At 41.1% G+C, this 27,218-nt stretch overlaps 3 protein-coding genes across 6 annotated transcripts; all 3 read left to right on the forward strand.

Moving 5' to 3' along the window:
* The first annotated feature begins 2,251 nt into the window (after positions 1-2,251).
* LOC139470128 (uncharacterized) lies at positions 2,252-4,084 on the forward strand. Of its 2 annotated transcripts, none has more exons than XM_071252427.1 (4): positions 2,252-2,332; positions 3,084-3,173; positions 3,483-3,630; positions 3,970-4,084. In XM_071252427.1, the coding sequence occupies exons 2-4, from the start codon at positions 3,101-3,103 to the stop codon at positions 4,028-4,030; spliced, it is 282 nt and encodes a 93-aa protein (XP_071108528.1). In that variant the 5' UTR covers positions 2,252-2,332; positions 3,084-3,100; the 3' UTR covers positions 4,031-4,084. The 2 variants fall into 2 exon arrangements, with proteins under 2 accessions (XP_071108528.1, XP_071108527.1); XM_071252426.1 differs by lacking the exon at positions 2,252-2,332 and adding an exon at positions 2,631-2,733.
* A 2,099-nt stretch (positions 4,085-6,183) lies between these two features.
* Positions 6,184-17,491, forward strand: LOC139470237 (uncharacterized). Of its 3 annotated transcripts, none has more exons than XM_071252562.1 (5): positions 6,184-6,238; positions 7,907-7,994; positions 16,538-16,627; positions 16,947-17,094; positions 17,403-17,491. In XM_071252562.1, the coding sequence occupies exons 2-5, from the start codon at positions 7,922-7,924 to the stop codon at positions 17,437-17,439; spliced, it is 348 nt and encodes a 115-aa protein (XP_071108663.1). In that variant the 5' UTR covers positions 6,184-6,238; positions 7,907-7,921; the 3' UTR covers positions 17,440-17,491. The 3 variants fall into 3 exon arrangements, with proteins under 3 accessions (XP_071108663.1, XP_071108662.1, XP_071108665.1); XM_071252561.1 differs by having other exon boundaries at positions 6,234-6,274; XM_071252564.1 differs by lacking the exons at positions 16,538-16,627; positions 16,947-17,094; positions 17,403-17,491 and adding exons at positions 8,318-8,465; positions 8,915-9,063 and having other exon boundaries at positions 6,234-6,274.
* An 8,052-nt stretch (positions 17,492-25,543) lies between these two features.
* LOC139470161 (uncharacterized) lies at positions 25,544-26,985 on the forward strand. The gene is made up of 3 exons (XM_071252462.1): positions 25,544-25,668; positions 25,943-26,090; positions 26,891-26,985. Exons 1-3 carry the CDS (start codon positions 25,596-25,598, stop codon positions 26,943-26,945), a joined length of 276 nt encoding a protein of 91 aa, XP_071108563.1. The 5' UTR covers positions 25,544-25,595; the 3' UTR covers positions 26,946-26,985.
* The last annotated feature ends 233 nt before the right edge of the window (positions 26,986-27,218 follow it).

Consider the following 27,218-nt stretch of genomic DNA (forward strand, 5'->3'; position numbering starts at 1 on the left):
AAGAGAAGCACTGTCACTCCTTCACATCTCGACACACAGCTTATTGCATACAGAAATAATGGTTCACCTACAAAGTCCTTGAGGACCGTCCATCTACCATTCTTCGGGAGGGGCGTAGGGACAAAGAGACAACATATATTTCGTCACCAAGTTCTTCTAGATATACAATGGTTTTCCGTGAAAGAGTGAGCTGAGCGGAACTTTATCATAACCAAACGTGAATTGAACCAACATATTTTAGACATTAGAGCAATATGACATTTCGGAGACGTTAGGGGCATTGTGCCATATTTGGAATATTTTTCATGTCAGCGACTTATGGCATTTGTAATAAATTACCCGTCATTATTGTTCCGCGGAAGATGCCAATAGATGTATCTGTATGACAGATAGCGTGAACAGGACTTCCAAGTTAAACCATGTCAGTTTGAATAAGTACCTCCTTACAATGAAGAGCTGAGAGCCATAAGGGCCAATGTCATGTGGAGTCTGTTTGGAGAAAAGTGATGAAAACCATAACCATATGCATGCTAATGAATTTTTTTACTGATAAATTCCTAGACATTAACGCATTCTGACAGCAGAGATACAAATGTTGTTATAAGAAGCATTTAAAAAAGGAAATAAACTTACGTTTTTAATTTGTGTAAGGGTGGAAAGGGCCAATGTCTGTATTTTGGCCCTTTTTGACCATCAGGCATTTGCATGGGATTTAACATGTGAGATTGGTAAACTACTACTGCTGAAAGTACAAACACATACTATTGAAGTATTTTAAATGATATAAACTATTTCCAATTTGTTGAAATAGTTGAAACATAATAATAAGGTGTCCAAACTTTCAAAATCTCTCTCAGACAACCAGTCTCAACCACACACGGAAATGAGAGCTAAAACGGCCAAAATCCAGCAAAGGGACTTTGGCTCTTTTGGAACTTGACTTTGGCCCTCTAGAATTTTAAGTAGCTATAAAAAAACGCACCAATGAAAACATACAATATTCTTTTCACAGATAGACAAGAACTCATAGATGTTATTTGTGCAATAAAATGCAAAAAGGGCCAAAATGCATTTTGGCCCCTTTTAGCACTAAGGTCTTCATAAATAACTCCCCTTACAAATGAAAACTGAAAAACAAAATAAAAATCATCAATATTCATAAAATAAATTATTTAGCGTCTGAATTTATTCAGACTAGAATATACTTCTCAAAGAAATTAAAGAACACCCGATTTGTTCCTATTACTGTAAGTCTTTGAAAGGCGTCTAGAAGTGATACACATAAGGAAGAGAATTTATGGATGTCAACTTCTTTAGTATGAGGACCACGAACATGGTATTTCTCATAATAAAGAAGTTTATATCCATAAATACTCTTCCTCATATTACTGTAGTTAATGTGTCTTGGTATGCCGTGAGGAGACTCACTACACTGACGTTGGCTGTTCGATGGTTCGAAAGACGTCTTTTTTTGTCATTACATTCCATGTGACGTGGCATTCCAGTTTTGGTTTGTGAGTTCAATGTTGGAGGAAAGACCGAAGTGATGCAGGTCTCAGACGTTTCCCACTGTGGTGAAACCAACAAGCACGGATGTGATGCTAACAAAACTCGGAATCTGTGATTTTGACACACCTGACGAATGCAAGTCGGCGAAAGTACATATTGTGCCTCAGACGACTGGGCAAGAGCCTGATGCACAAAATGATATGTGCATAGCTATTACCACATTTATCCGTATAATAACACTACACCTTCAGTTATTAGAAAGTCACATGCGGACGGGACGTGTAAGGGGGACTCTGTGTGGGGACTCTGTGTCTGTGTGTGTGTGTTGGGGGGGGGGGGGGGGGGGGTAGGGTGTGTTGGTGGCGGCGGTGGCCCTAACCAAATATTGGAGAGTCTACTTTTGTACTTTTTTTCCAGACATTTCCAATTTTCTCCTTGGTTACATCGATAAGTCACCATGACATTCCGCGAGTTTTACAACTCGTCCATTTCAATACATATTTTATGTAACTCTGTTCACCGTGCCATTGGTAGATGTCCACAAAGATTTCATGACAGTATGTGTGCTCATACAGACTACATTAGGAAATGTAGTGCAATTTATGTAATGTGTTGCTCATCGGTACTGACATCAGTTACATAAAAAGCCTACAATCGCAATGCACACGTTCTCTTTCCATGTATTCTGCATTTATTTCAAGATAAGGCGCATTTAGAACTAAACTCTAGGTATGCGTTGATTGGTTGGAAGGAACGTGTGAGACGTGTTGAAGGGCTTTAAATATCAAACATTTGCTGAGTGTCAGTCTTCCTGATTTGAACGGTAAGTGCAACATATAGGACGCAGTGTAAATGAACAAATCTTATGCTACTTGTGCAGTTATTGCACATGGGACTTTCGCCGCTTGTAACAGTTCCTGCCAGGAAAGGCTTCCACCATTATTCCGATCTGGGAATAGAACGCGGACCTTTGCTTGGCGAGCCAACACTTTAACAACTTGGCTACCAATCCGCCCGATTTGTTAGATGTGTGTATGACTGGGTGTAACGATTAGAAAAGTTTATTTAACTCAATATCGTCATGTGCTTTAATTTAATCATTGATGTTCGGAGACAGGTTATTTTGGCTGTCAGGTAATGGATGGGGGACCGTGGATAATATCCTGCAGCCCGCAATGGACGATTTCAGTCATTGAGTGGGTTCTTATTAAGCCAAAGGCCGAGGTATGATTTCTCACAATGTACCGGTACATTGTGTGAAACCCATTTTCTTGTTTTTAGCTCGCGATATTGCTGTAGTATTGCTGAAAGCAAAAAAAAACCACTCACTCATCCAAGCTTTCGGAATGTATTTTTTTAATTTTATAAGTTTGATTGTATTGATTCAAGCCATGGAATCACAGATCTGTGACTTATTCTGTGAAATAAGAAATAGTAAGCCACAAACAAAAATACATTATTCATCATTTGATATTCTAAAATTTCATAATATCAATTTGTTTTTGTAAATTATATATGTCTTCCTACAAAGCTAAGATGCTTTGAAACAACGTGTCTATGATTTATTATCTCAGGCAGAAACAACTTCAACATGAAAGTCGCTATCTTCCTCCTCTGTCTCCTGCCTCTGGCCTTTGCCGAGAAGAAAGCCCTGCTCGGAAACAGTATGTAACACGAAATCCTCAAAAATATATTTGACTGAATCAGATATGGACTTCAGTGAAACAAACACATATACCACAATTTCCGATACATGCTTGGGAGAATTACCCCGACGAAAGGTTTTGTTTGTGAAGAGAAACTGTGCATATGGACGATGACCCTTCTGGTGTGACAGTTTGCCTGGATATAAACTTGAATATTGTTGGCTGGTGTTAAATAATATTCACTGACCCACTCTGTACTATAGTTCTCAACCACAACTTCAGAGGAGTAGCAGTATTCAAACTGAAAGGCCAAATTTTGCTTTATAGTTCTGGACGGTGGCGAAATCCGCAACCTCGTCCAATCAGTAGTGACAAAGTTTGGCAGCGACGCTACCGAACAAGAGTGTGAACAGGAGTGCACCGCTCTCTTCACCAACGACATTCTCGACCTTGGCTGCGACTTCGCCTGCAAGGGGTAAGTCCGTGATTATAAAGACAGGGTTCAACCACAGGTTTTATACTTAAGATTTCGCAGGGTTTGTTGATTAAAATGAAGGATGATTCTCAGCGTCGTTGAAACATTGAATCATTGTGCCATAACATCCTATAACTTCCCAGAGAAATATACTGTATAAAAGACATGCGATGACACGTTGCAATGGGCGATAAGGCCCGGATTCATATAACATATAACATATAACATTATTCCCTGTTGACATGATCGATAGCCTCCTGTTACCATCATGGTGCCTTGAACTAAGTCATAAGATGGATGTACCCTTAGTCAGTATTCACGCATTCTGTTTTATTTCAGAATCCAGAGCCTTATTCAAAGATTTCACCACGACTCACCGACTACCGCTGCCACCAAATAAAGTATTAAATTTTGTAACTGGTCATGAATAAAATCTAACTTCGCCACAATGCAAGTTTTGTTGTTAGAAATGTAATATTGAAGCATTATCTACGGATATCCAGAAATCCACAGTCCACACATTTTTTCAAAACTTACCATGGACTATTAGTTCGGGTCGGTGGGTAGCCTAGTGGTTAAGGTGTTAAGGCATTTTCGATTCTCCTCACGGTTACAGCATGTGAGGCAATTTTCTGATTTCCCAACTCCCATGTTGCAAGGTGAGGTTAGGTGAAGTGAAATGGGGTTTAAAATTATCCCATTTACGTAACAACGTGTGTGTGTGTGTGTGTGTGTGTGTGTGAGTGTGTGTGTGTGTGAGTGTGTGTGAGTGAGTGAGTGTGTGTGTGTGTGTGTGTGTGTGTGTGTGTGTGTGTGTGTGTGTGTGTGTGTGTGTGTGTGTGTGTGTGTATGTGTGTGGCTGCTTGCAGTAGTTTATACCTAGTAGTAATACCGCATTTTTCTGCCAGCCCAGAGCGATACTATGGCGCACTTTAACATGAATACCTCACTCAGACACAGCATACTGACTGCGAGCCGACAGTTCTTGTAATACACCTCAATGCCGAGCGGCGGCAGGGTAACAACCAGTACCATCTTTAACGTCTAATATGCCCGCACCAGCTTTCAGCATCCGCGTCTGCCAAAGGTCGGTATGAAAATGTAAGAAATCTGCATATGCTCTGTTAGAATTGTGTACATGTCACCAGTCCAGTTCACAACGGTCGTTGCTGGTTGTCACAGTGTAGTAAAATCCTGTCACCCAACCTTTTGTCGGCCTAGGATAGACTGGAGGAAAGATGTGTCCCAAGATCTTGATGAGGTCTCAATAGTTGAGTGAGTGAGTGAGTATGGTTTATGCCGCTTTTAGCAATATTCCAGCAATACACAATAAATGAGGTTCACAAATTGTACCCATGTCGGAAATCGAACCCCCGTCTTTGGCGTGACGAGCGAACGCTTTAACCACTAGGCTACCCGACCGTAATAAGTAAGGAACGTGACATCATGGACATGGGGCATGTGGCAGCTACCAGTCTATCCCAGCACTGAAGGTTAACATGGGGATTGTGACGCTTTGTGTATATCACTGTCACTCCTTCACATCTCGGTACACAGCTTATTACATACAGAATTAAAAGTTCACCTACAAAATCCGTTAGGATCGTCCAACTACATTCTTGGGGAGGGGGGAGGGAACCGAGGAGACGGGATATATGTTTCAGTCAGCACATCTGGGTATACAATGGTTTTCTCTTAAAGAGAAAGTCAGACAATTTTCATCGCAGTAAGTTCATAATCGAAACGTGATGTAGAACCAACACAATTGAGGGACATTAGAGACATATGGCATGCTAAAGATATATTGCAGGTTAGAGATATATGGCATGTTATGGATATATGGTGTGTTAGAGATAAATGGCCTGTTAGGGATATATGGCATGTCAGGGGTATATGGCATGTTAGAGGTATATCGCATGTTAGAGGTATATGGGATGTTTGAGGTATATAGCATGTTATAGGTATATGGCATGTTAGGGATTTATGGCCTGTTAGGTATATGTGGCATGTTAGAGATATATGGCCTGTTAGGGATATAAGGCACGTTAGAGGTATATGGCATGTTGGGGGTGTATGGTATGTTGGAGGTGTATGGCACGTTAGGTATATATAGCATGTTAGGGATATATGGCATCTTAGAGATAGATGGCCTCTTTGGGATATATGGCATGTTAAAGATATATGGCCTGTTAAGGATATATGGCATGGCAAGGTTGTATGGTATGTTAGAGGTATATGGCATGTTAGGGATGTATGGCATGTTAGGTATATATGGCTTGTTAGAGGTTTATGGCATGTTAGAGGTATATGGCATGTCAGGGATATATGGCATCTTAGAACTTTTTTTTATATTCGTTGCCATCTCTATCAACCACCAATTAGAATTTGACAGGAGAAATTGCTGTGAAATCTTAAAAAATGACAGATCACAAACATGAATATTCAAACTCTCGTATCATAAAAATGTCAGCTCATCTGCATCCTTTGTTGTTGAGTATTTTAGCCACGGCACCATTGGTTGCAGCGACCATCTAGTGCTGAGAAAAAGTTCAGAGGATAGGTTTAAATAGCGTCGCAATGGGTTACGTCATTCTTCTTATCTAAGACGGTAAGTGGAACGGACAGACGTGTAATCGTGAGATAGGTTTGTGTAACATCATGTTCGTTATGATACATGGGGACAGTTAGATTTCAGTCAAATTCAACTGTTTAATTAGTTACCTTTTTATAATTTTCTGCTACATGTGAGGTGAGGTGATATGGGTTTCCCCTTTTCGCGAAAACCTGGTATCATTTCTATTTGATAGTGATTCATAAACACATGCTCATGATATAGTCGGAATCGTACAATCGACTCTGCTTTATGCAGAGATTTCTTTTGGATGTGGAAAGGATGTTGTAGCTCTATTCACTGATTTTAAGTGATCTTAAGATGATTTAAGCTCTTATTTTGCTTTCTAGCTGCTATCGTTTTATATTTAACGGTGTGTTCAGGATTGACACAGGAGCAAAGTGCAACCACGTGTCTGAAACTTGAATTTCACTATTTATAGGGTAGGGGAACTGTAGCAACACGTAAAGCACGCTTTCCATGTGGTATCTGGACAAATTTAGGTTCATGAAACTATGGAAGCCTAATTCAGTCATCTATCATCATATTTCGTATTTCTGATTCCCACACCTGAAATCTAGAGACTATGAATATGGTGGCGCTTAATTTTTGTGCATGTGTATATTATCATTACCGGTGAAGACGGCGAAGGCTGGCCCAGGCATCCGAGGCGTTGAACATGGTTTAGTCCGTTTGGTATGGTTGTTGTTTTGCGCCACAGTCAGCAATACTCCAGCAATATGGTTAAATGTGCTTCAATCATATCGCGACGGGCACGTGCTGCGTGCGTGCGTGTGTGCGCTAGTCCTGACTACTGACATGCCACTGAGATACCATGCCGCAGTTTAACATGGATACCCCACTCACAGTATTCTTACTCCGAGCCGACCAGTCCTTGTTTTAGCCCCTTAGTGCCGAGCGTCATGCAGGGCAGCAAGTACTTTCTTTTTACGTCTTTTTGTGTGACGCGACAGGGGAATATGCTTCAGATGGATGCATCTTTCAGATACAAGTTATGATTGTGCCTTTGCGTAATCGGGTGAGATCATGTATAATGTGTCCTTTAACACATTTAGTGAATGTTTAAGTTTGCTTTATGTTGCAAGTGGTATGCTATATACTACGAGCTGCATATATTGAACTAACAATAAAATGATTTCTTTGCATTTATGAAAAAGGACAAGATCAGGTTTGTTGACCTGGATACATCTGAGGCTGTATACAGGTCTATTCCAAAGATCTTGTGGCGGAAGTCAAAACAGGGAATTAGGAAATCGGACATCGTTTTTGTTACTGATGCTTCACATTTAGAAATGTCCTCCACATGTCTTCTATTAAACATTTCGAAAGCTTTACTTGGTATTGAATGGTGCCCATGGGGATGCCTACTTCTTGTCTAAAATTCTTACCACTAAAATTTACACAGATATTATCAATGAGGAAGTCCAGCATTCAGACACCAGGTCACTCAAAGTGCTTTTGTAAGACAGATGTGATTCTGATCGAATGTGTATGTCTATCATGTGACACAAGGACACACAAAGTAGTGGCGCTTGGGTGCTCGTCTCCCACATAGTACAAGACAGACATTGTAGTGACATAGAGTATGTGTATCTCCAGATCCAACTTGACACTATTGTGACATGTGTTGTGTGTGTCTCTAAGGTGAAAAACAACAACATGAAGGTCGCCATCGTCCTCCTCTATCTCCTGCCTCTGGCCTTTGCCGAGAAGAGGGAACTGCTCGGAAACAGTAAGTGTCACGACACATGTACATGTTCACATAAAACACGAGTTTCTTATTGTATTTGAATAAACACACAGTCATCACACAATGCATACACACCAACGCCAGATCTCTCCTCATCCAACCCCACCCTACCCCACCCAACCCCACCCTCACACACGTTCTTTGACTGCCAGAATAACATGAAGACGTCTCAGTTTCATACAAGGAACGCCTTTGTTGGAAATGGACAGCATTCAACTAATCACAAGAATACACGAGCAACGTCAATGTCACACAACTTCAATGTGGTTGTATTCATATTTAAAGGCATAATTTTGTTTTTGTAGTCCTTAACGGCGGCCAAATTCAAAATCTCATCACTTCTGTGATTAGGAGGTATGGCATACATGCAAACGTTTGGCAGTGCGAGAAGGAGTGTCTGGAACTCTTCACCAACCACATCCTCGACCTCGGCTGCGACTTCACCTGCAAGGGGTAAGTCAATCGTTTAAAAGACAGGGAATAAATGGTTCAATCACTGGTGTTATTATGCCTCCGAAAGGGTTTGTGATTAGAATGTAGGGTGATTCTCAGCCTCGTGTATTATGAATCATTGTGCCGCAATGCCCTGTAACATCTGATATTCTTATACAGTTACAAAGACCAGTGATGTCACAAGTTGAAAGTCTGAGAGCGCCCTGTGACGTTAATGTAACATCAACTTCTTGTTGCAGTGATCGTTAGCCTCATGCAGCAGACTAGATGCATACTTGTTGCAGTGATCGATAGCCTTTCATAGCACACTTGTGGCATTCTTGTTGCATTTATCAATAGCTTCTTATAGCACATTGTTGATTTCTTTTTGCGATGATCGATAGCCACCTGCTACAACCATGGTGCCCTGGACTAAATCGTTGTTTTCTTTAACAAACTGTTTTTTACAGAATCCAGAGCCTTATTCAGCACCACTTACCCACGACCCATGCCGTACACCCAAAAATAACTACCCATGGCGCTAACCGCCACCCAACCACTCATGCTGCTGCCAAATAAAGTATCTGAAACTGTTCATGAATAAAATGTAACTTCGCCACCATGCAGTTTCTGTTGTTTAAAATAAAATACTGAAGCACAATCTACGCATAAACGCTTCATACGCTGTCCGTAAAACGTTTCGAAAATTACAAAGGACAGGAAGATGGGTGGGTACTCACTTGTTAAGTTGTTGAGGCGTTTTCGATTCTCCTCATAGTTACTGCACGTGAAGCGAAATCCTGATTTCCCCGAAACACCACACGCCTCTCTTTGTGCTCGCCATTGAGCAACTGTGCCTCAATTTAACATGGACACCTCACTCACACGGTATACTGACTCCGAGCCGACCACCTCTTTAATGCAGAGTTCCAGGCGGGTAACGACTACCAACTTTAACGTCTGTATCTCTGACAAGGCCGGGGATCGAACAGCTGACCTTCCGCTGTCCACCAGGCGGTCACCACATGCAGGGTACGTCAACCTTGTAGGTAAAGCGTCACACTTCAGATGTAGCTCGATTTTAAGAACGAGATCTACAAGACCTTATAAGGTAATAACATGACTTCAACATGGAGGCCCAGACTTCCAAGGCTTATCACTTATAGTGTATTGATCAACCGATCATAAGTTCGAATCAGAGACTCGCCCTGATTATGATAATTGATTTGTCAGCACCACACTCGGGCTTGTTAGTTTCACCAAAGCCGTAAACGTCTTTCTCATCAGTTAGACTTTCCTCCACGTTTCGTTGACACGCACCAATGTAATGAAATGCTACCTAAAGTGGCCCCTTAACACAGTATTTGGAAAACATGACTATTTGTGAGTATCCAATCCTACTTGATGCAAATCGGGTCGCAAAAGGCCTAGAAACGCCCTGATGTCGCTCATATAGGCAAAGGCAGACATCTAGAAACTGCTACCACTGACAAATACTATGTGTTCATGTATGACAGTCGCTGCTTTCATACTACACACTCCTCCGTCAAGAGAAGAAAGTTTTAATCCAGTGAAAACTTTATGTAAAATGGACACGTTCAAGGAGAAAGTTTACTTATTACTGTATTACTCCAAAAGAACACAAAATACATTCTACCAGCAAGATCATGAAAACTGCATGAACATATGTGTTCGGAGTAAATGAACTGACTCTAGACAGAACATCCGCAATCACGATGTCTTTTTGCATGGTATATTTGATTTGAAGATTAAATCTTGCAAAGACAAACGCCAATTCACCAATCTCTGATTTTGGTTCTTCATCTTATCACGAAAAGTCAGTGGATTGTGATGAGAGAAAACTTCAAAGGGATAAACTGTATAGTTTCCAAATACACGAAAGCATGACTTGTATTTTTTTCTCTGTGGCAAAGTAATCTTTCTGCTGCTTGTCAAATTTCTTTGAAAAATAACAAATAGTATGATGGATATAACTTCCATTTCCTTGTAATAAAAGACCATCAGCACCGATGTCACTTGCTACAATTACCAGCCGAAATATTTTCCTGAAGTGCAGGTGTTTTCAAGACTGAAGAATGCATGATAATGGAATTTACTATTCCCAAAACTGCCTGGTTTTGACCGATAAGTTAGATACTACATCAGAAAAATGCCCCAGTTTCTATAGTTACCAACCGTACTCGGAAACTTTATTAGTTCTTTTTTGTTTGGCAAAACTTTGAATTTGTAATAGCTTCTACTTTTGCATTGATATGGTGTACCTGAATCAAACAGGTGTTCAGTACAGGGTCAGTGCCCGGAAAAAGGGCCTTGATCTCAGCATGCACAAACAGCTTGAAACCTTCCACCAAAGCCAAATGCGTTACAAGCCTTTAAAAGTGCAACATAGGTGGGACTAATCTCATATTTCTGGTCTCATCAAAGTGATCTTGATCATGTTGATATGAATTGAGGACTGTAATATATCACTAGTAATGTGGTGTATCTCACCAAAATCACTAGTACTGTGATATATCTGACCTACATCAAAAGTATTGTGATATATCTGACCTGCATCAAAAGTAGTGTGATATGTCTGACCTACACCAAATGTAGTGTGGTGTATCGCACCTTCAAAGTATTGTAATATTGTTGACCTATATAAAAAAGGTTGTAATGTATCTGACAAACATTAAAAGTATTGTGATATATCTGACCTACTTCAAAAGAAGTATGATATATCTGATAAACATCAAAAGTATTATGGTGTATATGACCTACATCAAAAGTATTGTGATATATCTGACCTACATAAAAAGTATTGTGATATATCTGACCTACATCAAAAGTATCATGGTGTATCTGACCTACATCAAAAGTATTATGATATATCAGACCTACATAAAAAAGTATTGTGATATATCTGACGTACATCAAAAGTACTCTGATATATCTGACCTACATCAAAAGAAGTATGATATATCTGACCTACATCAAAAGTGGTGTGATATATCTGACCTACATAAAAGGTATTGTGATATATCTGACCCTCATTAAAAGTAGTGTGATATGTCTGACCTACATCAAAAGAAGTATGATATATCTGACCTACATCAAAAGTGGTGTGATATATCTGACCTACATAAAAGGTATTGTGATATATCTGACCTTCATTTAAAGTAGTGTGATATGTCTGACCTACATCAAAAGTATTGTGATATATCTGACCTACATCAAAAGTGTTATTTTATAGCTGACCTACATCAAAAGTATTGAAAATATGTGACCTGCATCAAAAGTTCTGTGATATATCTGTCCTACGTCATTAGTTCTGTGATATATCTGAACTACATCACTGGTACTGTAATACATCTGTCTGAAATCAATTGTACTGTAATATATCTGACCGGCATTGCTGGTAGTGTAATATATCTGACCAACTCTGCTATTACTGTAGTATATCCAACCAACTTCATTAGTACTGTAATAAATCCACATCACCACATCACTAGTATTATGCTGTGTCTGGCACACAAGTTTGTTCATGCATCGTAACGATCCACGCTTTAAGTAAGACCACGCTCAAGCCCGTCCACACATTGTAACAACACGATCCACGCTGTAAGTAAGACCATGCTCAAGCCCGTCCACACATTGTAACAACACGATCCACGCTGTAAGTAAAACCATGCTCAAGCCCGTCCACACATTGTAACAACACGATCCACGCTGTAAGTAAAACCACGCTCAAGCCCGTCCACACATTGAAACAACACGATCCACGCTGTAAGTAAAACCACGCTCAAGCCCGTCCACACATTGTAACAACACGATCCACGCTGTAAGTAAAACCACGCTCAAGCCCGTTCACACATTGAAAAACAATAGACGATGTTGAGATTTCAGGTTTGTGATGTCAGATTGTATGAGCGGCGTGTGCTACCAGTAGGACAGGGCAAGCTTTTCCTGGTGTCATCTCTGATTTTCAGTGATCCATTCATAATAACTTCAAACTATGTTTCCATTGTAAGGCGTTATAATGAGGCAATTTCAGTCTCGTTATACGACGACTATCTTTGTACATGTGTTTACGTTGAATACTTTGGTGGGTGAGATTGAGAAAAAATTGTGTTGCTTTACACTTTCGAGAATGTAACCAAGGTCCTAACAAGATGGAGATTTGACTGATTGTTTTGGGGAACATGTGCTTTTTAGATCAAGGACTTAAAAATGAAATTGACGCTGTAAACAAATTATTAATTTATCTCCAAACGTTTTTTAAAGAAATGGGGATTTGAAATCACAATCTCTAGGTTTCAAAGCTCATGTGACATATCAGGACGAAACACTTTATCCACTAAGCCAAAGTGAGGAGGTTCAAATGAAGATGACTTTAAGTAGACCAAATATTTAACTAAGAAAAACTTTCTTCTAAAAATAAATGAAACTTAAACCATTACCTAAATATAGAAAATGAACTTTAAACAAAACTCTTGAAACAGATGAAAAACACTCTCTCAAAAAAGAAACGCAACCCCAGTCTGAAAATGTTAGAAAGCCCCAAAAAGAAAAATGTTGATTGTAAATACAGTTTTTCTGATATGCAAGTATACCATGTACACTGTTTATTAACGTAAGCGCCCAAACACATTAACTGTCGTGCACAAGGGCATTTTATTGTTACTTTTATCATAGTGAACAAAATTTTCATGTGGCCCATGCCAAAAGCCTCATGCACGTGCAATTCATGGAAAGAGCAGTAGAAGTATGGGTTTATAAAAGCACGTGTTGATTAGCAATTCACTCTATCATTTTCACCGAAAGACAAGGTCGAATATGCCACGGTTGAGTGCTGCAGATCGAAATATCGCAATTTGTCGTATTGAGGCCGAACAAAGTTTTGGAAACGTTGCCTGGCACCTCAATATTCATAAAACAACGATTCCCTACTTTGGAGCGAATACACCCAGTTTCATGCAACTGAAGATCGCCCCAGAAGTGGTAGGCCAAGTGTTACCACACCACCTCAGGATCGATTCATCCAGGTCACCCACCTACGTAATCGGCTAGCCACACCTAGGGTCACTGCAACATAGGTGCCAGTTTTGAGAAGAGTGTCCGCACAAACAATTAGGAACCGTCTACGAGAGGCCGGTCTACGTGCAAGAAGACCACTTATTGGACCTGTTTTACGCCACGAACATCGACGCCAACGACTCAGGTGGTGCACCAATGTTCGGATATGGACCCTCAGAAACTGGAGGCGCGTCTGGTTTAGTGACGAATCACGTTTTCGCTTACAACGCCGTGACGGAAGACAGCGTGTCTATCAAAGAGGAAACTAACGTTTTGCCCCGAAATGTGTTCGGCAGGTCGACAGATTTGGTGGAGGGAGCGTCATGGTGTGGGGAGCCATGTATTACAACCAAATATCAGACTTGGTGATCATTTGTGGCAATTTGACAGCCCAGCGCTATATCAATGACGTTTTACAGCCTCATCGTCTGCCGATTATCGACCAACAGAGGGAGCTCTATCAACACGACAACGCCCAGCCGCACACTGTTCATGCAACAGTGAATTTTCTCCAGAATTCTAACGTCAACGTGTTACCATGGCCCTCCCGATCACCAGACATCAACCCAATCGAACATCTTTGTGATTATCTGGATCGACGAGTACGTGCACGTACACCGCCGCCCGAGACGTTGGATGCACTAGCCGTTGCACTGAAGTAGGAGTGGAGAGCAATCCCTCAGGAAAGAATCCGGCGTCTTGTCCGTTCTGTTCCAAGGAGGTGCAATGCTGTGATCGCAGCTCGTGGCGCTCATACGAGGTACTGAGAAAGACGCCCCCTTGCGTCAAGTCAATCTTAGTGAGAGAACTGTCGAATCTTGGACTTAAACTTGCATAACTGTACTCCCACCATGCCAAATTTCATGTTGTTGTCTTCAATAATAAATGTGTTATAATAACTTGAATATTGAGATAAACATCTTGAAAATATAGGGGTTGCGTTTCTTTTTTGAGAGAGTGTATTTAACTTGATTCTAACTATTTTGTATGCTTCATAATTTCGATAGGTGACACGTGTGTTTTCGTGTTCGTTTCCCACAAGATCGACCTATTCACCCGATAACGCATGGGAGTTATGATATTAGCGTTCATTGGTTTGAGTGGTCACGTGGTACAAAGAGAGAAATCAGAAAATATGTATATATAAGACATCAGTATGTAAAGTCATTCTTCTTGTCTAAGACGGTAAGTGGAACTGATAGAAAGACGTGTGAGTGATCGAGGTTTGCGAAACGTCATGTTGGTTATGACAATTGTTTTAGTTTGTAATATATACGTATTGTATGACATGCTTAAGAGGTTTGGTGGAATGTGGTCCAACGCCGCGTTCAAGAATAATTCACTCATATAGCGACGTGCATGCACGTGTGTACGTGTCAATGCGTGTGCTACTCCGGTTTTACTGTGATAGCCTATTGAGACACCATGCCTCAGTTTAACATTGATAGCCCTTTCAGAGTCATTGTACTGGTCCAAGCCGACGATGGTCCTTGTTTTGTCCAGTAACTGCCGAGCGCCAGTCATGGAAAAAACAAGTACGACCCTTTAACGTAGTTTGAATGATGCTGTCAAGGAATTATGCCGTTGCATATGTGTTTATGTTAATATGCATGTAAATTAACATATGGCAAACCTGTTCAACTTTTGTTGTATGTTGCAAGTGGTATGTTTTTTTGCGAATTAATTTCATGATCACCGGGGCAGCATGTGGCATGCTACATAGTGAAGAGGTTGTTTGATTGAATCACGGGGAGTTGCTTAGCATTCATGTTTGAATTAATTATAACCCTGTATTTTCATGGGGACGTTTTGGAATCCTAGATGTGTTATATCCACCGCAAATGTTTCGCTTTTAGTTATTGTGATACTGAGTCATGGATATTAACCCGAACAACATGAGAACATTGAGGACATGTCAAAATTGGAAAATACCTCGTTTTTGTCACTGATGCGTCACGTTTGGAATAAAATCCACGTGTCTATCAAATATCTGAAAACCACCAAGACACGCTTGACTGTGGTCACAATCACATTTATGATATTGTTTCTAACTGACATTTCTTTATCAATAATGCTGAGTCAACCCGAGAAAAAACATTTTTGCCGAGACTTTAAACCTTTTATTAACGTGGCACTTTGCACGTTGCACATATTGCAGTGACGCGTGTGTGTTTGTCTTCCCGGCTAAAACAAGGGCACACATTGTAGTGACACGTGAGTGTATGTCTCTCGGCTAGAACCAGGAACCCATTGCAGTGACACGTGCGTTTTTGTCTCTCGGCTAGAAAAAGGAATCCATTGCAGTGACACGTGTGTGTTTGTATCTCGACAAGAACAAGGAACCCACTGTAGTGACACGTGCGTGTTTGTGTCTCGGATAGAACCAGGAACCCATTGCAGTGACACGTGTGTGTTTGTGTCTCGGCTAGAACCAGGAACCCATTGCAGTGACACGTGCCTGTTTGTCTCTCGGCTAGAACCAGGAACCTATTGCAGTGACACGTGTGTGTATGTGTCTCGGCTAGAACCAGGAACCCATTGCATTGACACGTGTGTGTTTGTATCTCAGCAAGAACAAGGTACCCATTGCAATGACACGTGCGTGTTTGTCTCTCGGCTAGAACCAGGAGCCCATTGCAGTGACACGTGTGTGTTTGTATCTCAGCAAGAACAAGGAACCCATTGCAATGACACGTGCGTGTTTGTATCTCAGCAAGAACAAGGAACCCATTGCAATGACACGTGCGTGTTTGTATCTCAGCAAGAACAAGGAACCCATTGCAGTGACGTGCGTGTTTGTCTCTCGGCTAGAACAAGGAACCCATTGCAGTGACATGTGTGTTTGTATCTCAGCTACACATATTGTAGTGATCTCCTTGATCGCATTTGAAACATTGTTGTGACAAATAGTTTGTTTGTCTCTAAGCTTGTACAAGACACATTGTAGTGTCACCGTGTGGTTGACTCCCAGATCGTAGATGGCTATTGTAGTGACGTATGTTGTGCTTGTCTTCCAGGTAGAAACAACATCACAATGAAGGTCGCCATCTTCCTCCTCTGTCTCCTGCCTCTGGCCTTTGCCGAGAAGAAAGCCCTACTTGGAGGCAGTGAGTGTCACGACACAGATACTACTGGGCATATACACTTGTTTGTATATACATATTGTATCAGAATATACACATACAATCATCGCATAATGCATACGCACCACCACCAGACCCCATCCCACCCTGACACACGTTCTTTGACTGCCAAAATAACCGTCATGATGACAGAGCAAGGTCAATGTCACACAACTTCACTGTAGTGGTATTCAAACATACATACATACATTCATACATACATACAAGTCATTCAACTGTTCACAGGAAAACACGAGCAATTGTCAATGTATTCAAAGTTAATAGCTCACAATTGTGTTTTAAGTTTTGGACGGCGCCGAAATCCATAATCTCGTCAATTCCGTGGTTGAGAAGTTTGGCAGTGATGCTACCGAGAAAGAGTGTGAAACGGAGTGCACCGCACTCTTCACCAACGACATCCTCGACCTCGGCTGCGACTTCGCCTGCAAGGAGTAAGTTTTTCTTGCCAAATACTTTTTAAATAAAATTAAGAAAGGGGTCAGTTGAAATGCAGCTTCGTGTAACCTTGAACACATTGTTGCAAGACCCGTCACGTCGAATGTTGCATTGGTTGTTGCAATGTTTGATAGCCTTCAGTTACTATAATGGCGCCCTGAACTAAGTACCACCTGTATGGTCTAGTCTAGTGGGCAGAGGGTCTGCCCGGAGAGTAGAAAGTCGCTTGTTCGATCCCCGTTAAAATATACTTGTTATTTCCCTGTATGGCCCATGACATTAATAGTGACTGTTCTTTTTTCAGAATCCAGAGCCTTATTCAGAAGTTTCACAAGAACTGACCGACGTCCGCTATGATAAACTGTCTGTCACCGGTCATTAATAAAATGTAGCTTCGCCACCATGAACTTTGTTGTTGATAATAATGTAAGATTGAAACGCTACTTATGCTAGGCCTTACATCGTTTAAAACATTGACTATACGAATAGGGCAGGGGTTAACGCATTCGCTCCTCACGACGAAGACCCGGGTTCGATTCCCGACATGGGTACAATGTGTGAAGCCCATTTCTGGTGTCCCCCACCGTGATATTGCTGGAATATTGCTTAAAGCGGCGTTAAACCATACTCACTCACTCACTCACACACTCACTGTTGATAATATTGTAACATTGAAACACTAATTATGCCAAGTCTTACATCGTTTAAAACAGTGACTATACGAATAGGGCAGTAGTGTAGCCTAGAGGTTAACGCATTCGCTTGTCACGCCGAAGACCCGGATTCGATTCCCGACATTGGTGCAATGTTTGAAGCCCATTTCTGGTGTCCCCCGCCGTGATATTGCTATAATATTGCAGAAAGCGGCGTTAAACCCTACTCACTCACTTACTCACTCACTGTTGATAATAATATAACATTGAAACACTATTTATGCCAAGTCTTACATCGACTATACGAATAGTGCGGCTGGGTAGCCTAGTGGTTAACGCGTTCGCTTGTCACGCCGAAGACCCGGGTTCGATTCCTTTTAGGGTACTGTATGTGACGCAAATTTCTGGTTTCTCAAGATAAAATTGGAATATTGCTAAAGGCGGCGAGCGAAACAAAAATTCAGTCCCTTAGATCTACAAGATGCAAGGTTGTTTTGTTTGTTATTTTTTTGTTGTGGTTAACGCCGGACTCAATAGCAATATTCCAGCTAAATAATCGAGTCTACATCAGACAACACAGTGATTGACATCATGAGCATCGGTCCACGTAAATGGGATGCGATGACATGCATCAGTCACGTAAACTAGCCTGACCACCCGATGTGGTCGCCTCTTACGACAAGCATGGGTGCTGAAGACCTATTCTAACCCAGATCTTCACGGGTGACCTTAAGCTAAGATACAAGATGCCTTAACCTAAAATGCAAGGTGCCTTAATCTAAGATGCAAGGTGCCTTAACCTAAGATACAAGGTGTCTTAATCTAAGATGCAAGGTGTCTTAATCTAAGATGCAAGGTGCCTTAACCTAAGATACAAGGTGTCTTAATCTAAGATGCAAGGTGTCTTAATCTAAGATACAAGGTGCCTTAATCTAAGATGCAAGGTGCCGTAACCTAAGATGCAAGGTGCCTTAATCTAAGATGCAAGGTGTCTTAATCTAAGATGCAAGGTGCCTTAACCTAAGATTCAAGGTGCCTTAACCTAAGAATGAATGAATGAATAAATTTCTTTATTTCCTCCCGAGTTGAATCCGAAGATGTTACATGGGCATATACATTATTTACAATACATCAATGAAATTACTTGACTATATAAAATGAAATCATGTTATACACTGCTATTAATAAATAATTTACAATGTACATTTTGAGAGCAATAAGGTATCTAGTAGATATACATAAGGTGTTTCTTTAAATTCCATATGAAGTGGCAGAAAGCCATTATGATGCTTTGCCAAGTATCATAATCAAGTTCGTTAGTCAAGTCATGGACATCTGCACCGAGAAAGAACGAAAGCCTATCATCATCGTCAAGCATATCTATTTCCCGTATACATCCACGTCAAGTTTATCAGTCAGGCATGAGAAGAAATTATTTCTGTCAGGCATAAACATTTCACAGTGCAAAATAATATGGCAATCATAGTCATAGCAATGTCTATTACAATGGTTACATTCTTTCGACACTTTTGCTCTTGATCCGATTTTAATAGAAAGTTGCAGGGGTTGTCTTAAATGTGGATAGAGATACATTACATTATAAAAACATCCATTTGTAAACGTTTATGAATTTTATGGTATCGTGAAAGATCTGGTCTCTGTGCTAGTCTCTCTCTCCAGATGTACTGTTTATTCTCTGATAGACGTCTGATTACAAGAGCTCGCCAAGCCGATTTAGTTGGGAATGAACCACTATCAGTATATTCCTTTATATAGTTATCTAAATGGTATTTTTAGCAGTATATAGAAGGATGTTGCATATGCTTACTGGACGGCTAATATTAACAATAGCGTTGTTAGCAATGTGAGCACAAAATAGGTCTTTTGTTATTAAGTTACAATCGTTATTGCAAAGCCTTCCTAATAATTTTAGTCTACATTTATCAATGTATCCATTCACTGACCATATTCCCAAGTTAGAAATAGACGAATCTAAGATGCAAGGTATGTAAACCTAAGATGCAAGGTATGTAAACCTAAGATGCAAGGAGTCTTAATCTAGGATGCAAGGTGTCTTAATCTAGGATGCAAGGTGTCTTAACCCAAGATGCAAGGTGCCTTAACCTAAGATGCAAGGTACCTTAACTTGAGGTAAAGCTTCACGCCGGAATTCACGTGACGTTTCAGCGACACAGACAGGTACAATGTTACAAAGACAGACACGGTGTTACACAGACTCAGATTTGGTGCAAAGTTACATTGACGCAGATTTGGTGCAATGTTACGCAGACTCAGATTAGGTGCAATGTTACACAGACTCAGATTAGGTGCAATGTTACGCAGACTCAGATTAGGTGCAATGTTACACAGACTCATATCTGGTGCATTGTTACACAGACTCAGATTAGGTGCAATGTTATGCAGACTCAGATTTGCTGCAATGTTACACTGACTCAGATTAGGTGCAATGTTATGCAGACTCAGATTAGGTGCAATGTAACACAGACTCAGATTAGGTGCATTGTTACACAGACCCAGATTTGGTGCACTGTAACACAGGCTCAGATTTGCTGCAGTGTTAAACAGGCTCAGATTTGCTGCAATCTTACACAGACTCAGATTTGCTGCAATCTTACACAGACTCAGATTTGCTGCAATCTTACACGGGTGCAATGTTGGATAACTGATCAACTGGCTGACTCATTGAAGCTAGGGAATACAGAATTAGCTTGGAAAGGATGTTTAGAAATTCCGAGAGTGCAAAGAAACAATTTCAAGAGTCTGATATTTCCCTACTGCTGTGCGACGTTAAGAACAAACAAACGCTTACTTTTTTGTAGCGGGTTCTACCTGTAGAGCAGGTCTTGCTAACCTTTTTGCGAACACCTGGTGCTATCACTGATATTTTCTGAACTGAGTCGAAGTTTTTGGAGATGGAGTCTCCGAGTTTCATCATAAACTCAGTAGCATTTGTAACTTATGCTGAGTAAACTTCAAAAACATCTTTGGGCTGAGACATTAAAATAATTTAATAACATAAAATAATAAAATTTTCACAACTATTTTGCATTTTTGCAAAATGGAGTCTGTTTGGGCGGATAATCGAGACTGATTATTCCCTGGCGTTGACTTTGTATATTTGTAGATGTTCCACCAAAGCTTTTAAATAGAAGCCACAAAAACCCTTTCCATATCCATAAGAAATATCGATTGTACGATTCCGACTTAACGCTGAGCATGTGTAGATACCAGGTGTTCTGGAAAACCCAAGTTCATCACGATTGCATGTATGTACGAGGAGTGAAGGAAACGTTCTGAGCCTGACTATGTTGGACTGCGTCGATGAGTTGATTGTTAATTGTTTGTCAACATCCTCCCCTCGGAGGTACGCATGTCTGTCCACGATGCTGGAGTGCGTGAACAGCAAAAATAACGTCATCATCATTTGCATAGTGCTTGTCAAAACGTTTGTTCTTTAATTTAGGAAGAGGTTATAAATATGGCAGTGCCAAATCTGGTGAACAAGTAGGCTGTTCAATTAGGTCAAATCCACAGGAATGCATTGCGGGTTACAGATTGGCACACAGTTACATTGTCCAGCTGAACAACACACATTTGGTGAGTTTTCCACGACGTTCAACCTTGATAATCTCACGATAATCCCAAGGCAAAGTTGCATCATGTTGGCCATTGATGGAATGTTTCAGGAGGTAGTCCGCCAGTAAGATACCCTTGTACCCCTCCCCTCTCCTCCCACAATCCACCGCAGAAAGGAATAAAGAAAACAAACAAAAACACCGAAGCCATAACCTTGCTAGGTTCTTCGGGGGACGATACTTCAGCGTATTCTACTATCTTGACGCACCACATGTCAATAGCCACACCAGTTGGTTTCTCCCATGGGAGAGTTGAAAATAGCTGAAAAAAGTCATGTGAACTGGACCCTGTTGGTTTTGCTACTTTGTAACCATGGGTACGTCTTGGGTCGCTGACTGATAGCGGTTGACCCATAGATACAAGTCACTTGTCACTGCTACAGAAAGCATGTATTCCATGCAAAAGTAGACTTTTATACAAGCCCGATGCATTTCACTACCAAAGAATCGGTATAAAAACATGTGCTTTAACGGGATTCTATATGCATTGTTTAGCATCTTGCTGATAACAACCACTCAGAAAAACAACAAAATTACGCAATTATTCAACATTACGAAATGCCACGCCTGTCCGAAAATGAGCGTCTGCGAGCCATTGGTAGGCTTGAAGCAGGATCGAATCACCGTGATGTTTCAAGAAAATTTAACGACCACAGTTACACCATTTGGTGTTTATGGCAACGTTGGCAACAGACGAATGCAGTCAGAGACCATCCTCGGAGTAGCAGGCAACGTGTAACCAATAATCGACAAAACAACTGGATTCGAACAACACACTACGAAATAGATTCTAGCCAGCAGCAGTGACTGCAAGAAGCATCCCTGGCCTTCGACGAATATCTTTACAAACCGTACGTCGCCGCTTCAGATGTGCAGGGATTGTCCTAAGAAGACCCGCCAGACGTCCCATTTTGACAGGAAACCACCGTCAAGTACGTCTAAAGTGGTGCAGACAGCGTCTACGCTGGATGGCCATGCAGTGGGGACAAGTTCTATTCACTAACGAGTCTCGTTGTCACCTCAGCCACAGCGATGGGCGGATTCGATTGAACCGTCGTCGAGGTGAACGTTACGTCCATCATTGTGTCATGGGAGAAGATCGGTTCGGGGGCGGCAGCGTTATGGTATTGGGTGGGAATACAGCAAGATAGAGGACCCGTTTGATAGTGGTAGGGGGAAATTTCAATGGACAGTGCTACCGCGACGAGATCATCGGCTCTAATGTTCTACCGTTTTTGCGTCGTCATGGCCCAGGCATTACCCATCAGACAACGCCCGGACTCATATTGCTCGACTTGTTCAGGATTCTCTTCAACAAAACAACGTGAATGTCATCCCCTGGCCGGCTCGCTCCCCTGATCTCTCACCAATCGAGCACATGTGGGATGAGATGGATCGGCCCCTTTGACGTCAACCACGTGTTCCACAGACACTCCATCGAAACATGCTCCAGTAGATATGGACAGATATCCCACAGGACTTGTGCGACGCCTGGTCCATTCCATGAGACGAAGATGTGTTGCTTGCGTCGCAACCAGAGGTGGACACACTCGCTATAGATTTGTAAATTGACATTTTGGCATGTTCATGTTTTTTTATGAAATCATGCATTTTCTTTAGTCATTATGGTAAATTAAACCATTTGAACACTTACAGGAGTCTGTTATCTGTTGCAAACTGACATTGTTTCAGAATTGGTAATAAACTTTGCATGAAATCTTATTCAATGTCACAGGAACGTTTGTTGTTTAGTAAAGATCAGCGTGCTGAAACCCTACGTCACGCCAAGTTCATTCAGCAGAATATTTTCAACTCTCTCACGGGAGAAACCTGTTGTATCGGCTATGTGACGTATGGTGTGTCATCGATCATTGAAAATCAAATCATGTATTTTATAAACATTTTCCATTCTGATGAAGTCAGTATATGGCTGAATTATTGCCGATGTGACTTTAAATTTTAACTCACTCATCATTCTGATGATGGTTGAAGGTCTTCCTCATCTTAGATCATTTCCGGGGCTTTCTCTTACCCTCTTAAACTCCGCTGCCCACTTCCTCACAGTCGCACAGGAAGGAGCATCGTTCATTCAAGCAGATTTGGTCCTTTCACGGGAAATACTTGGTGACAGAGCAGTAGATAATTTTGCCCCGTTTCATCAAAAGAATATCCAGTCATTTTGAAGTCTGCAGAAATATGCTGCCCGGTTGTGTATTTGGTTCAAATGCAGCCCGTAACCCTGGAGAGTGTTGTACTTCATATAGGCAACGTGTTAAGAGTGTCTTATCCATCCTTCGAAGTTGGTTATTGTCCAAAGTTGGTAAAAAAAGGTAAAACTTACACAGAGCAAATAAAACTTTAAACATCCTCGAAGCCTCATTTTCAATTCCATCACTATTTAATAGTGATTCATGAATATATGTTATTTGTATATTCAGAATCATTTAAGGCAATTTCTTATGGTCCCATGTAACAACGACGTAGTTTAGTGTTGGAATCGCACTTTGGACTCTTTACGTTTAGCGAAATTTCTCATGATTATGTAAAGGGATTGTTGCTTTATATTTAAAAGTCTACTTCAGAGATATTTAACCGAGTTCTATTTAACCGAGTTCATAATATTTCGTATGTTTTATAATCTAGTAGCGTGACACATGTTTTTTCTTGTTCGTTTCCCACAATATCGGCCTTTTCACCCGATAACGCATGGAAATTTTTATCTTGACGTCCATTGGTTGCAGTGATCACGTTATGCAAAAAACACCTCAGAGAATATATATAAAAAGCGTAATAGTTTGTGAACTCATTCTCCTTGTCTCAAACGGTAAGTGGAACTGCTTGATTGTGACTGTCGTGTATGGGCGTGAGAAATGTTGGCATAATGCCATTGTGGTTACGACAAATTGTACAGTTAGGTGACAGTGAAATGTTTTAATTAGTCATAAGTCCACATCTTGTATGACACGCTTAAGATGTGATGCGAAATAGGTTTTAAGGTCGCGTTCACGATACTTTCACTTCCATTGAGACATGCAGACATGTGTGCGCGTGGCTGCTTGTACTAGCCCGGACGTATGCCTGTTTGATAGTGCCAGAACACCGAGATACCATGCCGCAGTTTAACATGGATACCCACTGAGACACACTGTGTTAACTTATAGCTGGCCAGTCCTTGTTTTATCTTCTTAAGGCCGACCGCTAGACAAGGTAACAACGAATACCATCGTCTAAGGTCTTGTGTGACGTTGCCAGGAAAATATGCATGTTTAAATGATGTATTGTAAATTAAACTACACTCGCATTAATTTGGTGACGCATTAATTTCACGAGTAGCATGCTTCATGTTGCAGAGGTCATTTGATTGAATCATGGCTAGCTACCTCGCATTCATGTTTGAATTAACACTCTACGTTCATGTGGGTGTTTTTGAATCCTATACCTGAAACCGGCTATAGGCTTATTTTGTGGAGAGATTTACAATTTAATGATATAGCATAAAGTCGGTGTACGATTCGGACTACACCATATGTTTATGATTCACTATCAATCGGTGAGGTTATCAGGTGACCGCTAAATGTCTTCTGTAACAGTCACAGGGGATTTAAAATCCCCCCCCCCCCTCTCTCTCTCTCTCTCTCTCTCTCTCTCTCTCTCTCTCTCTCTCTCTCATATATGGATATTTAGTTTTCCAAAATTGACGTGATCACAGTTACTATATTTTTTCCTATTTATTTTCAATAGTCAACTTTCCCAGTAAGGTCGAGTTATATTCCTGCAGCTCCAGCCTTTGGTCTTTTCAATTAACAACTTTTGAGGTGAAAAAGAGCATGCTTTTTCTGCAATGATTTCAAAGAGTGTCATACGGTACTTGCTCAAATGTGGTTTGATCAAGGTGACAACATTCAAGGCCTCAGTAAAGCTTTCAATTTTTTTTTATGGTAGGCATATGGAGGACAAATCCAAATGTAACGCATCAGTGACAAAAAAGATGTCCGATTTTCCTATGTTTGAGCTTTTCGCGACTACCTTGTATCATATCTATTTGACAGTGATTCATAACAATGCTTCTGATGTGGTCGAAATCGAACAATCGACTCTGCTTTTGGCGGAGACTTGTTATGGAGATGTAAATTGTAGTGACGTGTGTTGTGTTGTGTTTTTCAGGTAGAACATAAACCACAAATCACAATGAAGGTCGCCATCTTCCTGCTCTGTCTCCTGCCTCTGGCCTTTGCCGAAAAGAAAGCCCTGCTGGGAGGCAGTGAGTGTCGTGACTCTGATACTATTTGTCATGTGCACTGTTATTTACAGTCTCAAATTATACTGGAAATACATTGTCATGCATGCATGCATGCATGCATGCATACACACACACATATACACACACACGTACACATACATACATACATACATACATACATACATACATACATACATACATACATACATACATACATACATACATACATACATACATACATGTACATCGATCATGTTCAATGTTTAATCAAATCTAAATTATTTTGTCTTTTAAGTTCTGGACGGAGGCGAAATCCACAAACTCGTCAGTTCCGTAATTGAGAAGTTTGGCAGTGATGCTACCGAGACAGAGTGTGAAAAGGAGTGCACCACCCTCTTCACCAACGATATCATCGACCTCGGTTGCGACTTCGCCTGCAAGGGGTAAGTCATAGTTTTGCATTAATTCTACAGAATGAATGAATGGGTGAACCAAAGGGGGCATGCCTAGGTTTGGGATTCAAATCTGGGATGATTCTCAATGTGGTGTAACCTTGTGTTAGAAAAACATATGAGGCTGCACGGTGTTACAATGACCATCTGTCATCTGCCGCAGTTGTTAACACTGCTCAGTAACACCTAACAAGGAGGGCACGGGTGGCCCAGTCGTCTAAGGCGCCGAGATTTGGTGTGCAGAGTTGCGTCCCTTTGGCACGCCAGAAACCTATGATTGTTGGTTCGAATCCCGGTTCGCCCCGATTATGTTTCTAGATTTGTCAGCGACATTCCGAGATATAACTGGAGTACTGTTAAAAGCGGCGTTAAACCTAACTCACTCACTCAATAACACCTACGATGATATAGGTTGTTGCAATGTTGTGTGTCGTATATTTCATCAGCCTCCTGTAGTGCTACATATTGATGCTCTTTTGTTGCAATGACCTAAGTGAGTGAGTATGGCTTTACGCCGCTTTTAGCAATATTCCAGCAATATCACGGCGGGGGACACCAGAAATGGGCTTCACACATTGTACCCATGTCGGGAATCGAACCCGGGTCTTCGGCGTGACGAGCGAACGCTTTAACCACTAGGCTACCCGACCGCCCCTCAATGACCTAAGATTGAACTTCATGTTGCAATGATCGATAACCTTCTTTTCCAACTTTATGTTGCCTCATTATTGCTGTACATTTAGGTTATAACTTAACAAACCGCTTTTGAAAATTTGAATACTTTGTTACAGAATCCAAGGCCTTATTCAGAAGTTTCATCACAACTCTGCCCCTGCCACCAACTAGAGCACCTGTAACCAGTCATGAATAAAGTGTAACTCCTATAGCAAGTCTCTTGTTCTTTGCTATGGTATACTGAAGCACAATACAGTCACAGTGGATAAAACGTGTTTCAACTTTCACAGGGCTACTATAAAGGGGTGGTGGGATAGCCTAGAAGTGTTCGCTTATCACATGGACGAACTTGGTGCGATTCCAGGTACTACGTGAGAAGCCCATGTTCAGACTGTGCAGCACGGAAATGTCACATACGTGTGACCTTCGCGTTTGGAATACTGA

The sequence above is a fragment of the Haliotis cracherodii genome, unplaced genomic scaffold (assembly GCF_022045235.1).
Source record: "Haliotis cracherodii isolate W230 unplaced genomic scaffold, xgHalCrac1.p SCAF_20, whole genome shotgun sequence".
In the NCBI taxonomy this organism is placed as follows: domain Eukaryota; kingdom Metazoa; phylum Mollusca; class Gastropoda; order Lepetellida; family Haliotidae; genus Haliotis; species Haliotis cracherodii.

What these genes read in the sequence shown, in the direction of transcription:
- LOC139470128 (XM_071252427.1), top strand. Translation starts at nt 3,101, where the DNA reads ATGAAAGTCGCTATCTTCCTCCTCTGTCTCCTGCCTCTGGCCTTTGCC. An exon ending in GAAAGCCCTGCTCGGAAACA is followed by an intron (nt 3,174 to 3,482) that starts GTATGTAACACG and finishes TTTGCTTTATAG; the next exon opens with TTCTGGACGGTGGCGAAATC. An exon ending in TGCGACTTCGCCTGCAAGGG is followed by an intron (nt 3,631 to 3,969) that starts GTAAGTCCGTGA and finishes GTTTTATTTCAG; the next exon opens with AATCCAGAGCCTTATTCAAA.
- LOC139470237 (XM_071252562.1), top strand. Translation starts at nt 7,922, where the DNA reads ATGAAGGTCGCCATCGTCCTCCTCTATCTCCTGCCTCTGGCCTTTGCC. An exon ending in GAAAGCCCTACTTGGAGGCA is followed by an intron (nt 16,628 to 16,946) that starts GTGAGTGTCACG and finishes TTGTGTTTTAAG; the next exon opens with TTTTGGACGGCGCCGAAATC. An exon ending in TGCGACTTCGCCTGCAAGGA is followed by an intron (nt 17,095 to 17,402) that starts GTAAGTTTTTCT and finishes TTCTTTTTTCAG; the next exon opens with AATCCAGAGCCTTATTCAGA.
- LOC139470161 (XM_071252462.1), top strand. Translation starts at nt 25,596, where the DNA reads ATGAAGGTCGCCATCTTCCTGCTCTGTCTCCTGCCTCTGGCCTTTGCC. An exon ending in GAAAGCCCTGCTGGGAGGCA is followed by an intron (nt 25,669 to 25,942) that starts GTGAGTGTCGTG and finishes TTGTCTTTTAAG; the next exon opens with TTCTGGACGGAGGCGAAATC. An exon ending in TGCGACTTCGCCTGCAAGGG is followed by an intron (nt 26,091 to 26,890) that starts GTAAGTCATAGT and finishes ACTTTGTTACAG; the next exon opens with AATCCAAGGCCTTATTCAGA.